General features: G+C 47.6%; 1 protein-coding gene and 1 long non-coding RNA gene across 2 annotated transcripts in view; one reads left to right on the top strand and one right to left on the bottom strand.

Moving 5' to 3' along the window:
* Positions 1-142: 142 nt before the first annotated feature.
* Positions 143-12,081, top strand: LOC139041266 (zinc finger protein 77-like). The gene is given in 4 exon segments (XM_070491689.1): positions 143-268; positions 6,223-6,349; positions 7,395-7,575; positions 7,971-12,081. Coding segments are annotated over 4 exon segments (1,593 nt in total). The 5' UTR covers positions 143-265; the 3' UTR covers positions 9,253-12,081.
* Positions 9,534-14,755, bottom strand: part of LOC139041268 (uncharacterized) — a 21,768-nt gene continuing 16,546 nt past the window's right edge. The window contains exon 2 of the long non-coding RNA XR_011496096.1: positions 9,534-12,943. This is a non-coding gene — a long non-coding RNA (uncharacterized lncRNA). The remainder of the gene's footprint in view (positions 12,944-14,755) is intronic.

Here is a 14,755-nt window from a genome sequence, read left to right as displayed (position 1 = left end):
GCCCGAGGTGGAGGGTCTCGGGAAACCGGCCAATAAGGAGCCGAGGCTGTGGGACGGCCCAAAGCACCGCCCAATCAGGGCGCGGGCTGCCGGAGCTCCGTCCAATCAGGCCGGGGGGCGGGCGCGCTCGTATCCCCGTGGACGTCGCTCTCGTCCGGCCGCGTCCCCGCCCACACCTGCCCTGCGCTGCCCCAGGTGTCCCGTCCCGTCGCTGTCACCTGCCGGGGCCGCGGGGAGGACGCGCGGAGGGTCGGAGCGGGCGGAGATGGTGAGTGCGCGGGCCGGGCCGGGACCCGGAGCGGCTGGTTCAAACCGGCGGGAACCGGCTGGAAGCGGCCGCGGGCCCGGGTCTCCCTGCGCCCCCCGGGGTCCCCCGACTCCCCGCCCTCGGCCGCGGGGTGGGTCCCGGTGTCCAGTCCCGGCTCCGCGTGGGCGTCCCGGTCCCACCCGAGTCCTTGTCCGGGCGGGGTCCGAGGGGGCGGGACGACCCCGGCCGGCGGTCAGGGCTGGGGCGGCGGGGCGGCCGCGGGGTGGGCCCGCCCTGACCTGACGCTGAGCCCCGTCCGGACTGGGGGCCGGAGACTCTGATCCGAAGACGGTGGGACGGGGCCGAGGGCGCCTCTCAGGTCCTCCAGCCCCGAACCCCCCAGCAAAGGGCTTTCCTCTGCCGGGCAGGAGGGGAGCAGGCGGGCGGGCGGCATCGCGCGTGGGGTGGGTGGAGCCGAGTGTGCCGCGCGCTGAGTGAGTCTGTGAAGGTCACACGTGGGGCGGGCTCCCGGGGGTCCCTGCTGGTGAGAGGGTCTGTGAAAGGAGCGTCTATACGGGGCGGAGCGGGAGCTCGGAGCGGCTCCTCTTTGCTGAGAAGGAGGCCCGGGAGGAGGGGCGCGTCCGCCCTGAGGAGGGAGCCGGGCTGAGCGCAGCCCCGGGTTCTGTCCCTCCTGCCCTGGGAGGGGCCGCCTGCCCACCTCCCCGCAGGGCGACCCCGCCCAGCTCAGGACCAGGTTCCACCTCGTGCCTTCCGTGTCCCTGTCGCTGTGGAGCAGGTGCTGCTCTGCGCTGCTCCCACCGCGCTGCTCCTCCCGGTGTGTCCTTGACCGGGTCTGCGCCCTGTGACCCCAGGGCGCCCGAGCGCCTGGACTTTTGTTCTGTTACATGAAGGTGTAAGGCTTTTATTTTCTTGGTTGGGTGGTGGCATCTCCCAGCGTGCTGCCCTCGGGTGTCGGTGTCGCGATCCAATGTGCACACCAGAATAGATGCGGAGAGGGCTGATGGCCACTCTGAGGTTATTATAACCAGCGTTTCCACATATACTCAGCTTACATCTGTTAAACATACACATGTGTTCTGGACAAAGTAATTAGCGGATGCCAAGAATTCTTAGTGATTTCTCAAGGAGCCCTCCCTCGGCCTCTGTTTTGATATTATCACGTTTTTGCTGTGCTCCTACGTTCTTATCTCGGAGCATGCAAGGTCTCCTAGGCAACGGCCCCTCCTGCTCCCGGTATCCTGTCTCCATCTGTGCTCTGGGCGGCTGTGCCTGTCTTAGCTTGCCTCAGTTTGGAGATCTTACCCGTCTTTGGCTAACCAGCCTTCTCACCTCCAGGTCACAGTTTGTTGGCAAGCCTTTTCCAGTGATTATTAACCCTTCCTCCGTCAGGGGTGGTTACATTTCCCCCTTTTTTGTTTTTTAAAGGAAGGAAGGCATCATGTCGTGCTGAGGCCAGAAGGCCCATCATAACCAATGCTTGCTCTTGTTGACTTTGTTGTTTTTTCAGGGAGCACGGCAGACGTAAAACATAAACTATTAACATGGATAATATCAAAATCACACCAGCATTAACAAATATGCATAAATTGAGGCCCGAGAACCAATTGGAGGGCTCTAGCCAGTGTAACCCATTTTCAGTGCCTTGAAATATTTGTTGAGGGAACACCTTATGTACTTCTTGTAACTGCCTCTCTAACCGAGCTTGTAGCCCAGTGATGTCATTGGCCAGGGAGGTATTAAATGCCCCCGTAAATGTTTTCTTATTTCTTGCCAAGATGTCAGCGAGCTATTAGATGGTAGGGGGGTAACGCATGGCATGGTAAATTGCCAGTCACATTTTAGTTTCATACGCATATTTAATGCATTTTGCTGCTCTCCCAGCCACTTGACTGCTGTCTCTAATGCCTGCAATCGTGACATTAGCCCTTTATCAATATCCGCCTGTGTCTATAATTCTTGAGTGACATTTACCAAGACGGACTCCACCTTATGGGCTGTTTGAACACTGTTAACCAAGGCAGTAGTCGCGATAGCGGCCGATGTAATGATAATCTCCGCGGACACAATGAACGCAATTAGTGTAGCCAGAAACTGCTTATGGTGTAATTTCTTCATGGATTCAAGGAGAATATGTAAAGCATGTTCTTCAGACCACGTTCTATTCAAAGAAATAGGTAACCAAATGTGTGCTCTTCTTTTTAACACCATTACATAAGTCACATTTAACGAGGTTACATTATAATGTGCTAAACAATCAGGATACCAATATGGGGGAGAAATATTAACTACATACATACTAGAAGATTCTTCGATAGTGGGGACATTTTTTCCCCATAATAACACATAAAGATGGGTGGTACAGATCATAACAGTATCAGAAACATTTCGAATCAGGGTCAGTGAATAATCACCAGTTGCATTCTCATATTTACCATGGGACAATTGTCGTGATATAAAAGGCAACCCGACCCTCCATATTCCTTTGTGAAGGGGCTGCACACTGTCTCACTGTGAGATAGTTGTAAAAGGGGTCCAGATAGGCCATGTTCGCTCCATGTTATAGGTTTCTGACTTGATCTGTTGAAGGCCCAAGTATGATTGTCACTCAAAAGACGTCCATGAGGTCCCGATCCAGCGTGTTGGCCCCAAAGATGTTGCCCCGCCTTGGATATGCTGTACGACAAGGGGACCACAGTACTGAGTAATGTTTGTAACGCCAATCAGTTTTTGGACGGCAAATTGGGACAAAAGGAACTTGTGTGACGTTACTTTTGTCTTTGTAAGATGTTGATATAGCAGTAATGTACGTCAGATTGGCTGCCTGTTGTCCTTTCTTAGGTTGGTAATACAAATACATTTGTTCCTGAAGAGTGACACATGCTGTACTTTTGTTTTGATAAACCATACAAAAAGGTGAATCGTTAGCATACATCACCAGAGGTTCTTCTTCCTTTTGGTGCAGGCCTGTATGCTGTTGTCGGGGTACTCCGGTTCCTCCTGTCCACTCAGACTCGTTAGAGGACAAAGGGGGCATGCCACCAAGTAACCGGAGTAAAGAAAGGAGGATTAGGAATAAAGGCCCAATATGTGAGATTCTCATACTCTGAAATCACCTCAACATGCATTAGAGAAGAAAAGAGGAAAAAGAAAAAAACGGATTTACTTATCCATTTGTCCATTTTCCGGTTATTCCAGAGCAGGCCGTGCACGTTTTGATGGAATCCACTCAATGCCTTTATCCATCAAAACACGAAGAGCTCCTCTCTTCCCACATTTAACCATAAAAGGGCCCTCCCAGATATCCGTATAAGGACGTTTAATCCACACTTTGCCAAGATTTTGTGTCGAAACAGATGTGTGTAATGCTGGCCTTTGTTGGGCCATGTGGTTCTGAGTTTGACCCACATATCTTTCTGCAGCTGATATACCATCCTCTGCTAGATTCAAAAAATTTAAAATAAATAAGGCATGATTGAGAATACCTTGCGGATCATCCTTATAATACTCATTTCGCCCTTTCATTTTTTGTAGACCAGCATTTAGCGTTCTATGACATCGCTCAATAATAGCTTGTCCCGTAGAATTATAGGGGATGCCAGTTTTATGGATGAAAGTTTAAAACGGAGGGCAAAAGTGGGACAGCATTAGCTACATAAGCGGAATCTGTAAGAATATTCAAAGGAACAGAAGGAAAGGTGCACAGGGCTAGATACACAGCTGCCAGTTCTGCAATTTGAGACTTTGGTCTGCCAGTCGTTATTAGCAAACCAAGCTACACCAGCTTTTCTGTTTTTTCTGGAGCCGTCAGCGAACACGGTTAAGGCATCAGGAATAGGTTGGGAAGAGATAACCAAGGAGAAGGTAAGCGGAGTTTGTGTACAAAAACGAAAGAGCGGATGGGACAGGGATTTAAAAGAAATCTCACCCATATAAGATTGCAAAGCCATCTGTATTTGTGAACTGGTCATCATAACATGATCAAATTGAGAAGACGTGCAAGGTAAAAAGATAACCTGAGGATCAGCGCCTCGTAATTGTAAACATCGTAAACGTCCCTTTTGGATAAGTTCCGCCTCTCCATCAAAATATGTGTAGAGTCCCTTAGGAGGTGTGTGGGGCAAGCATATCCATTCCAAGCATTTTATAACCTTGCCCGCTTTTTGAAAGATGATACCAGTAGGACTTTTAGGTGTGTTTATCACATAAAGGCATAAGGGAATTTCTGGATCAAAGCAATTTAAAAATTGGGAGGTTAGAGCCTTGTTTACCAGGCTTAGTTCTTGTTTTGACTCAGGGGTAAGAGTGCATGTAAAAGAAGGGGAAGAGTCACCACGTAGCAAGGAAAACAAGTGACTCAGAGAATGTGTCGGGATGCCAGAAAAGGACGTATCCAATTGATATTTCCTGAAAGCTGTTGCAATGTAACTAACGTCCAAGTATTGGGTATGGAAATAGAGGGAATGCATGGCTTTATCAGACGTTCATCCCTGAGGACCCGCCGGACTGTCTTCCAAAGTGGCTGCACCGTTTACATGCCCGTGAGCAATGGCTGAGCTTCCCCCTTGCTCACGTCCCGCCAGCACTTGCTCCATTTCTGCAGTGAATGAACAGGGGTCTGCTTGTAGCTTTGATTTGCATTTCCCTGCTGGCTGAGGGCCAGCCTCTGCTCATGTCTTCTTGGCCATTCTTGTTTCTTCTTTGGAGACGGGTCTGCTCACATTTCTTGCCCATTATTTAATTATAGCGTTTCTCTTTATATTGTTGTCTCTTTTTTATGGTTGTGATCTGAGTTCTTTAAGCACGGTGAGAACACGAGCCTCCTGTCAGGTGTGTGGTTGGCAAACCCCAGGTGCTGCGCTAGATGAGGTGGCCTGACCTTCTCTGCAGCTGATGCAGCTGGGCGTTTTATCTTTAGATTTCGTAGTGCTCTTTATGCCATGTGTGTGGTGTCATCACAGAGCATTCTAAAGTCATTTAGGTATTTTTTCTCTTGGCTAAAGTCCCATTTGCCTCTATTGCTTTCACATCCTTCAATGACTGTTGTTTGTGTGACCATTTTCCTGGAATTCTGGGGACTTGATTAGTTATTTGAGAGGTTTTCCATCTTCCCAGAGTCTTCAGGAAACAGGCTCTCCTCTTATCCAGCAGGTGTCCCAGGGCCTGGCTCACACCTCTGCCCAGTGTCCACCTCGTCCTGGGAGGGGTCATGTCTCTGCCTCCGTTGCCATGTAGGGAGGAGTCCAGGCCCCTCAACACTGTTGCCTCCAAGGAGAGATTGTTCGGCTCAAGCTGCACTGCAGGTCCCAGGGTTCAGAACATCGACATTCTCATTCCAGTTCTGGAGCTGACAAGGATGTAACTTTGATCAAGCCACGAAACCAATTCCATTTTACCTGAAAGATGATTTCATTTTTCAGTCTTTACCTTACCTCAGAGTCTATTCCATCTCAGAAAACATAATTCTTGGGACTGGCCCCGTGGCTGAGTGGTTAAGTTCACGCGCTCCTCTGCACACTGCCCAGTGTTTCGTTGGTTCGAATCCTGGGCGCGGACATGGCACTGCTCATCAAACCACGCTGAGGCAGCGTCCCACATGCCACAACTAGAAGGACCCACAATGATGAATATACAACTATGTACTGGGGGACTTTGGGGAGAAAAAGGAAAAAAATAAAATCTTTAAAAAAATAAAAAAAAAGAACACATAATTCTTAATTCTTAGATTCGTGCATGTATGAGTCTCTGTCAGTTGTTGTGGTTGCACTTTGCTGCAGCTTTCCAAGCACTTACCGTCGCTGAGTGTACTGCGTGCCACTTACATTTTTATTGTCATTTCCAACGAGAGTGAGAGCTCAGGGGTCCTAGGAGTTGAGTCCAGGTCCCCGGCTGTCACCCTCCCACACCCCTTGGTGCAGACGGGGCCTGCCTGAAGTAGAACGTGTGGGCTGTTTCAGGACTCTCTGGTCTTTGAGGACGTGGCTGTGAACTTCACCCCGGAGGAGTGGGCTCTGCTGGATGGTGCTCAGAGGAAGCTCTACAGAGACGTGATGCTGGAGACCTGCAGGAACCTGGCCTCCGTGGGTGAGGACGGCTTCACGCCTTCACTGAGTCTGGGAGGGAACAGGTGTTTCTTGCACTTGTCCTTTTTTATTGGGGCCAGGAAATGGGAACATGTTGGAAAAAAGAGAGACATTGTCCAAGCCTCCATGGAACCACCTAGAGTCAAATAGCTTTTCCACAAATACAAGGTTTCATGGATTAAATGGATTTTTTATTACTCCTGAACAAAAGTTGGAGGTGTCCTAATATTATAAGCATGAATATAGTCTCCAGTGTCCCTTTGGTGCAGCTCTATGGTTTCCACCCCTGTGCCAGTTACACTGTGTTAATACACAGTTGACACGGTCATTTTGCTGCAATTAACCTGGCACTTATCCATCCTCACTGGCCTTGAAGACCAACATATGGCCCCGTCTCATGGGCTGTTTGTTCCCCTCCGTCCTCTCTCTCGGTCAGCTCTTCCCCGTGAGCCGTCAGCAGCTGCACACACCATCCATCTCCCATGGCAGCTGAGGCAGTGGACACAGGCTCCATTTGGGTCTGTGTGCCTACGCACACCAGGGGAGCAGCCACCCTCGGGACAAACAGGCTCTGGAGGAGGGAATGACATTTGGACATGTCCATTAGAAATGGGACTCAGCCACTGTTTGAGAAGGGTGACGTTTGTCACTTACCTGGCTTCCCTGCTGACTTGTCATCCCTCCTCGCCCCCTGGGAAGACCTGCTGTATCTCCTCTTATACAGGGAGCATTGGGGGGTCTGCCTTTGCCCAGTTCCTTCGTACTTTGCTCTTCTGATAATATTTATCTCCATATCCCTCTCCATTTGTTTTGAAGTATTTCTTAGTGAACAGTCCGCCATTTTGACTCATTTCTCTACTCTGCCAAGGTCCCTGATATCCGAGGTCCTCAGAGTTTTTCTTTTTTCACCTCTCCATTCTTCCTTATAACATTTGGTCACGTTTTTGGATCACTGTATGGCAGGAACTCCACATATGGTCTCTTGTCTTTTCTTCATCCCAACATTCATTTCCCAAGAGATTAAATTATGCTACGAATTGTTGCAGATTGTTTCACTCAAGTTAAAGCCAGCGGATCAAGTCCTCAGCAGGATATTCTGAAGCATAAATTATTCAGTAAGGAGAAAATAGTAAGATTCAGAGGAAGTGATTCCTGGTCTGGTTTTGGAGAAAACTGGCCATTGCATAGCGTTGAAGATCAGCACCAAACCCAGGAGAGTTGTTTGAGGTGAGTGGCGTTCCTGCAGGAGGAAGGGGTCTCAGCACAATGTCAGACTGACTTGATGTTAAGGAAAAACTAGAAGCCTAGCTAGACAGTTGTGTCCTCAAAACTTTCACAAGACAAGATTTTCCTCAACGGGATGTAGATATTGAGCGTCTCATGAAAGAAAGAATAATCAGGAAGCCCCAGGTGTAATAGCCACTGAAAGTTCTGGCTTTATTTGAGTCCTCAGCCTGGGCATTGAGCCTGTGTTACTTTGTGAAACTATAGACAATTCTGAGAACATGCACGTTTACTGAAAATGACAAATAGTCAAAGTAATCGAGAACTGTAAATAAGTCATCATTAAGAAATCAGTTATAACCATCAATCCCTCACAGTGTGCTTCCTATTTTGAACAGGAGTCCTTTGCTGGAGAGTCTCCACGGAAGCAGTGAAGGTGGTCACTGTGGAGAAACCCTGAACCAGATTACAAACCTTCCTGTGCCTGAGAGGTGTCCGACTGGAGTTACACCTGATGAATGCACAGGGTGTGGAGATGCCCTCACGGATTTATCCTTCCTTAAGAATCAGCAACGATCTGACACTGGACACAAACCTCATCCCTGTGAGGAATGTGGGCAGGCCCGCAGTTGTGTCTCGTGCCTAAGCACTCATGTGCCAACAGCCGTTGTGGAGAAACCCTATGAATGTAAGGAATGTGGGAAAACATTCACTAGTTCCTCTTCCCGCCGAGCACATGCAAGGTTGCACAGTGGGGAGAGACCCTTCCAGTGCCAGCAGTGTGGGAAATCCTTCACTTTTCGGTCCTCCCTTCGAGGACATAAGAGAACACACACCGGGGAGAGACCCTATGAATGTCAGCACTGTGGGAAAGCTTTCAAGGAGCCTCACCATTTTCAAAGGCATCTGAGAATTCACAGTGGTGAGAAACCCTATGAATGTAAGGAATGTGGGAAAGCCTTCAGTTATACCTTATCCCTCCAAGAACATGTGAAGACACACACTGGGGAGAGGCCCTATGAGTGTCAGCAGTGTGGGAAAGCCTTCTCCTCTCACTCCTCCTGCCGACGACATATGAGAACACACACCGAGGAGAGACCCTATGAGTGTGAGCCATGTGGCAAAGCTTTCAAGCTGCTTGAAACTTTTCAAACGCATGTGAGAATTCACAGTGGTGAGAAACCCTATGAATGCAAGGTGTGTGGGAAAGCCTTCAGGTGTTCCTCCTCACGTCGAAGACATGTGAGAACTCACAGTGAAGAGAAACCCTATGAGTGTAAGCAGTGTGGCAAAGCCTTCAAGGATTCTGCGTCCCTGCACGTACACGTGAGAAGGCACAGTGGGGAGAGGCCCTATGCATGTAAGGAATGTGAGACAGCCTTCACTCGTCACGCTGACCTTCAACGACACGCCAGAACCCACAGTGGGGAGCGGCCCTATGAGTGTCAGCAATGTGGGAAAGCCTTCAGTCGTCACTACTACCTTCAAGAGCATGCCAGAAGCCACAGTGTGGAGTGACCTTATAAATGTGAGCCCTGTGGGAAGGCTTTCATGCAGCCTCAACATTTTCACTGTCATCTGAGAACCCACGATGGGCAGAGGGGTATTAATGTCAGTAATGTGGGAAAGCTCACACATATCCTGGATTCCTGTGAGAACACACTGGAGAGTAAAATCTGAATCCACGGACTGAGAGAAAGCCTTTATTCTGCTTGAAACCTCGTGGTAAATGTGAGCAAACACACTGGAGAGATCGCTTAGGACTGGAAAGACTGTGGGGCAGCGTTCAAGTGTAGCAGTTCACTTATCTTCTTCATGAAAACTCAGGGCAGGAAAGAGAACTTTTGATTGTTATGTGTGGCTTCATCTTTATAAGTGTCTCATCTTTACTAGGGACCCCCAGTGTACCAATTCGCAGGTCATGTTGCTGATATGAACACTGAAGATAATAAATATCCATCTATTTATGCATCATCTTACTACATATTTCATCACCTTGGACCTTAAATAATTGTACAGTTGTGTACACTCGTCTTATTTATATTACAACATGTTTTGGACCCAGGGATAAGTGGTTTTTGTTTTTTGTATAGTCATGTGCAATTTGATATAATTTTAGAGGAAAATTTTTCAATTCTCACTTTTCTTTGTGTTCCTAGTGTATATTCATGATGCTACACTTGTATTCTTGAAATTTCACGTCTGGTCAACTGTTGCAGCTTTTCTGACTGAATATCTGTTTGGCTCTGCAATCTTTCTTATGGAAAGATGTATAGTCCACATTTCATTCTCGTTAGTGACTACCACATCTGTTTCTAACATGAAGTAGTATTGTGGAAAGCTCTTGGAAGGGGACAGTCCCATGTGATTATGTTCATAATATGACTTTGCCCATTGTTCATGAACTTGTTTGGAAATGGACATGATAAACTGAGTTCAGAAGAGAAACTTGTGGCATGAAGATGGAGCTGGTGTCCAGAGGCTTCTACTGAACTGTGCTGTCACCTTGCGGAAGGTGGGAAACTATCTGAAAGTCCTTCTGTGTGTGGCTCTGAGTTAAAGTTCATGAGCAGAGGAAGACGCATGAGGTTTGGATAGCAGAAGTGGAGAATCCGTGAGTCTCAGTTCTCCTGTCCTGTCAGGAGACAGAGGTGCCTGGGACCCTAGGAGGCCTGCCTCACAGCACACTTTTCTGACTTCTGGCTCTGCCCGTCTGGAACAGCCCCAACCAAACACCATGTTTGACATCAGCTCCCTCTTAGGCAGCAGGTTCCACAGACTTTCCAACAAGCTCCCCCATCATGGAGCCTCTTTGGTTTGCAGGTTCACACATTTACTTGCATTTTCCTGCAGCTCTTTGGTGTCCATCAGGCCACTTCAGGCTGTCACACTTTGTGGCAGTCTCTCATTCTTGACCCCCTCCATCTCCAATGCTTCTCCTGATGACATGAATTCTGTGGGAAGCATCTTGTTCTCTAATAGTGGATCTGTTTCCTGCCTCCATCCTCACAGATTCAATGCTGTAGCCACATATAGCATAAAGTTACTTCCCTGGTTGCATTGTTGGAAGGCTTCAGTAATCCGGCATGTCTTCTTTCTGGATACTTCCATGATTGAAAGCAGCATTTGCAAATGTATTTGAATTTGTGAGTTTCTCTTACAGCTGACTGCTATCTAAATGTTAAACCCTGTATGTTTAATTTCTTTCCATTTTTCTATGTAATTTCCGAGTGCTTACTTTTTTCGTTTTTTATATGTGACTTACAACAGGAAAATGCACAATGTGCATTTTTTGTGAAAATAGCTCTCTACGTTGTTTCTTCGAAAGCTCATTCCCTAGGTTTTCAAGTCTGTTGTATGCTTACAAGTGTTATGTTTTATTAAATTTGAGGTTATGTTAAACTATCCCATTCTGGAGGATAATGTATTCTTGTAATTGTGCCTGTTCTTCTGTGTATATCCTGGGATAATAGTGCTAAATACATATGCCTTTTGATATTTTTCTTTTTGGTTTGTTTTTCTTAACTTCGTATGCTGCTACCAACGTCTTTTCATTAAAATCATTTCTTCATTCCTAATGGTGAAAACCCAAATGTTCCTCATGTCAGTGGTCTCCAGCCAGAGGTCCCCAGGAGTCAGGCTCCTGCAGATGAGCAGTGTGGGAGGCAGAACTGAACACACATCTTCCCTAGTTGTCTGTGGACAAGTGGAACCACCAGCGTTCTTGGTGAGGTGAGCACTTAGTTTGGGTGGGAATGAGTTAGGAGAGGGACCTCCAGTTTATGGGCATAACCAACTTGAGTAAACTACTAATTCCTGGAAATGCTGCTTCTAAATGTTTGTTCTCCAAATAACTCAGTGGTTTAATGGTAGTTGATACTGGAGTGGAAACATCTTCTTCCTGTCTTATTGTTTTTAGAAATTGTGCTGAGTATCTGCTGGCCGTTTGTCTGTCTGACAGGTGGGTAATTGATTGATGATGCTCCTGCCCAGGAATGTTCTCTTGTGTTGTTCCCACTAGATGAGAAATGGGCCATGCGTTTTCTCTTCATTCTGACCACTTACAATTTTGTTGCTCTGCCTCCAGGGACAAAGGTCAGTTTCTCCTGAGTCAGATGGTCTCCAGAGATCCTTCTCTGGCCCTGGGCATGGTGGATATCCTGTATTTTGTGCGGACCTGGCTGGGGCTTTATGTCTCAGAGGATGTTTAAGGTGACTAGTCCTCCAGGGACCTGAGAGAGGAAATGGTCAGTAAAGGTATCTTTACAGCCTTTCCAGAGAGGAAGCCTGTACCTAAGGGCTTCCAACCAGTGTCAGGATGGACTCTCCTCTCTGGTGTCATCAACTCACCACTCGACATGATCAGTGCTTATGGGGACCCCAACACACTGATGAGGCTCAGGACAGCTGCACTAAAAGGTACCAGCATGAAAAGTGTGGGTCACAAGCACACTGTGCCATTTCCCCACCAGTGGACAGAGCTCATACTTGACATTTTCCATGGGACTCTTGCCTTTTCCTATCAGAACCATGAGATTCTCGAATCAAACATTTCCTGCAGATAGTTATCCTTCTGAATACCCAGAGAGTGTTTCCCTCATCAAGTTGTGGTCCTGTTGTTTCTTGTGCTCTCAGGATCTGACTCTGAAGTTTGGCAGGATGCCCACTGAATGCTGTTTGTGGGCTGTCACTCTGCACCTGTTCTCTGTTCCTTGAGAGGATGGCCTGTCATGTATGGCCAGAGAGGGGGCAGAGGAAGGCTCAGGAAAGTAGTTTATCATACGCAGGTCCTAGACTGGCAGAGTCACTCCAGCCCAGGGCGGGGTGACACTGGGGGAGTGTCAAGGGAGCAGGTGCTTCTGAGAAGGTGGCATAGAGCAGGAAGACAGATGGGCAAGTGCCTGCAGTGCCCAGGTTAGTGTAGAGACTAACTGTTTTGAGACTCGCGTGTGTGGCTATGAGGGATGCTCAACATTTAGCACCAGAGTAAGAGGATGGACTGTGAGAAAGGAAGGTGGGGTTTGCGTCATGATCCTGGGCAGCTTCCTTCCTATCTGATCCTGGGTGGCCTCTGATAAATCACCTACGTTCATAGTCTCAGTTAACTCATCCCGGGAGATAATAAACGTGTCTACCTCATAGAGTTTGCTGAGGAGGAACTAGGTTTATATGCTACCTTAGTCACTTTACAGAAGACATTTGAAACAGTCCCCGTGCACAGAAAGAAATATATCAGTGTTCACGTAGCCAATGAGAATGGCAAAGGCAGCCTCAGACACCTGGAAGCTGGCCTGACACTGCTGGGCTGTGGCTTCCTCACATTGAGCAGAAAGTTTCACCGTCTCTGTCATCAGATGGGGGAAATCTGTGACTGTAATGGGTTGAGACAAAAGGAAGAACAAGTTATAATCAGGTCCACAAAAAGGCGACAAATGGAACGGAAGCCAAACCACGCTACTGACCAAACTTTCTCCACTTCCTTCTAATGTGACGGCTGCCTGTTCACCAACTAGTTTTAGCTGCGCTCCACTCCTTCTGCTTTCTAGACAAGAACTCTTGAGATCTCCAGTGACCACATTACCTTCACCTCCTGACAGCATCGAATCAGAGCAAAGGAACTCTTGCTGGAACACTTACTCCACTCATCTCACACAAGGCTGAATGTGTGATAGATTCCTGTCCAAATATGTCCTCAGGTCACATGTGTCATATTCCCTCCTACTGACACTCCACAGTCCTGCACGGTGTGTGCACCCCCAGTTCTCTAAGTCAGTGCACCCCACTTTCTGTGACTGCAGGTGTGATCCTGCTGTTCTTTGGCTAGTGAGCATTGGCACAATCATTATCTTACTCTTATTAATGAATTATAGGTTAGTTTAATGACAAAAGTTTTAGGTATATAAGAGCAAAAAATTTGCCTGAAAATATATTTAAATCCATATGCACGTGGTATACGTATGGACTAAGAATGCATGAGAATGCTAAGAATTAAGTTGAGAAAATTGCTATTCTGACTGGACAACCCATAAATGCAGACATTTTAACATAATCTCTCAGCCCAGGAAAAGCAGAGAATGACACTTGTTAATATACAACTGATTTGAAAACAGCGTTAATAGGACTTTCCTGGGAAACGTGTGGAATCTTCTGAGTACACAAGTGTTTTATTCACACATAAATATGATAACTGAACACATCCTGAGGGCTCTCAGCCCCGAGTTCAGGACACTCCCACCATGTCCCTGACACATGAGGAAGGTGCTCACTTCTCACGTGGAAGGACAGGCAGTGCAGCCACTCAACGGTGCAGCAGGGAAACAAGCCCCCGTTTTCTTTGGCTGCACTGCTGTGTCCGTCGTGGAATTAGACCCCAGATCTTCTCAACATAAAGGGAATGGGTGTTCACTGTACAAGTAACATCTGGTACAAATAAGGCAAGATCCAGAAGAGAGGGGAGTCAGCGTCAGTCAAGCTCAACCACCGTGACAGCCTCCATCAGGGGCCTGGAGGGCACACCGGGGCTTTGCACAGCCCACACCTGTGGGTCTCTGACCCTAGAATCTGATCCACAATTGCAGAGAACAGGAGCACATGTGTGGAGGCCAGGGCCTCTAAGAAAATGGAAAGGGGAATTCGGTGTGTGGTTTGGGTACATGTTTGAGTGTCTGGGCTGGTGATCAGAAAAATAAGCTGGAAGCTATTGCCCATCAAGCCGCTGTGCATTGCTCCATGTCTATGGTCCAAACCCTGAGAGTAATGGCTGCTTCATGTGCACCTTTCAAATGTGATGTGAATGAGGCTATTGGTGAATTCCAACCCAGAATCATGAAGACAGGGATTCTGGGACATGTACCTCACTGCCTTACCCACAATGAAATGACACCATTCAGCAGAACCTCATTGACCTGTAGATTTCATTGACCTTTCATCGAACATGGGAAAAGTAGCACAGTGAGGAGGTGAGAGGGAGATGGAGATGGAGATTTTTTAATGGGTATGGAGATATATATCTGATTCCAGGAAATAGAACAGTGAGATAATTATTTTATCTAATGCTGGAAGTTAATATCTAAATTGATTATAAAATATATACCTGTATACACATATACTGAGTTCAGCAGCATCCCTTCGAATTTCATGTCCACCTGGAACCTCAGAATATGACCTTATTAGGAAATAAGAT

The sequence above is a fragment of the Equus asinus genome, chromosome 20, assembly GCF_041296235.1.
Source record: "Equus asinus isolate D_3611 breed Donkey chromosome 20, EquAss-T2T_v2, whole genome shotgun sequence".
NCBI lineage: Eukaryota > Metazoa > Chordata > Mammalia > Perissodactyla > Equidae > Equus > Equus asinus.
The sequence above is the reverse complement of the archived record's forward strand: the minus strand, read 5'-3'. Positions and strand labels throughout refer to the sequence as shown.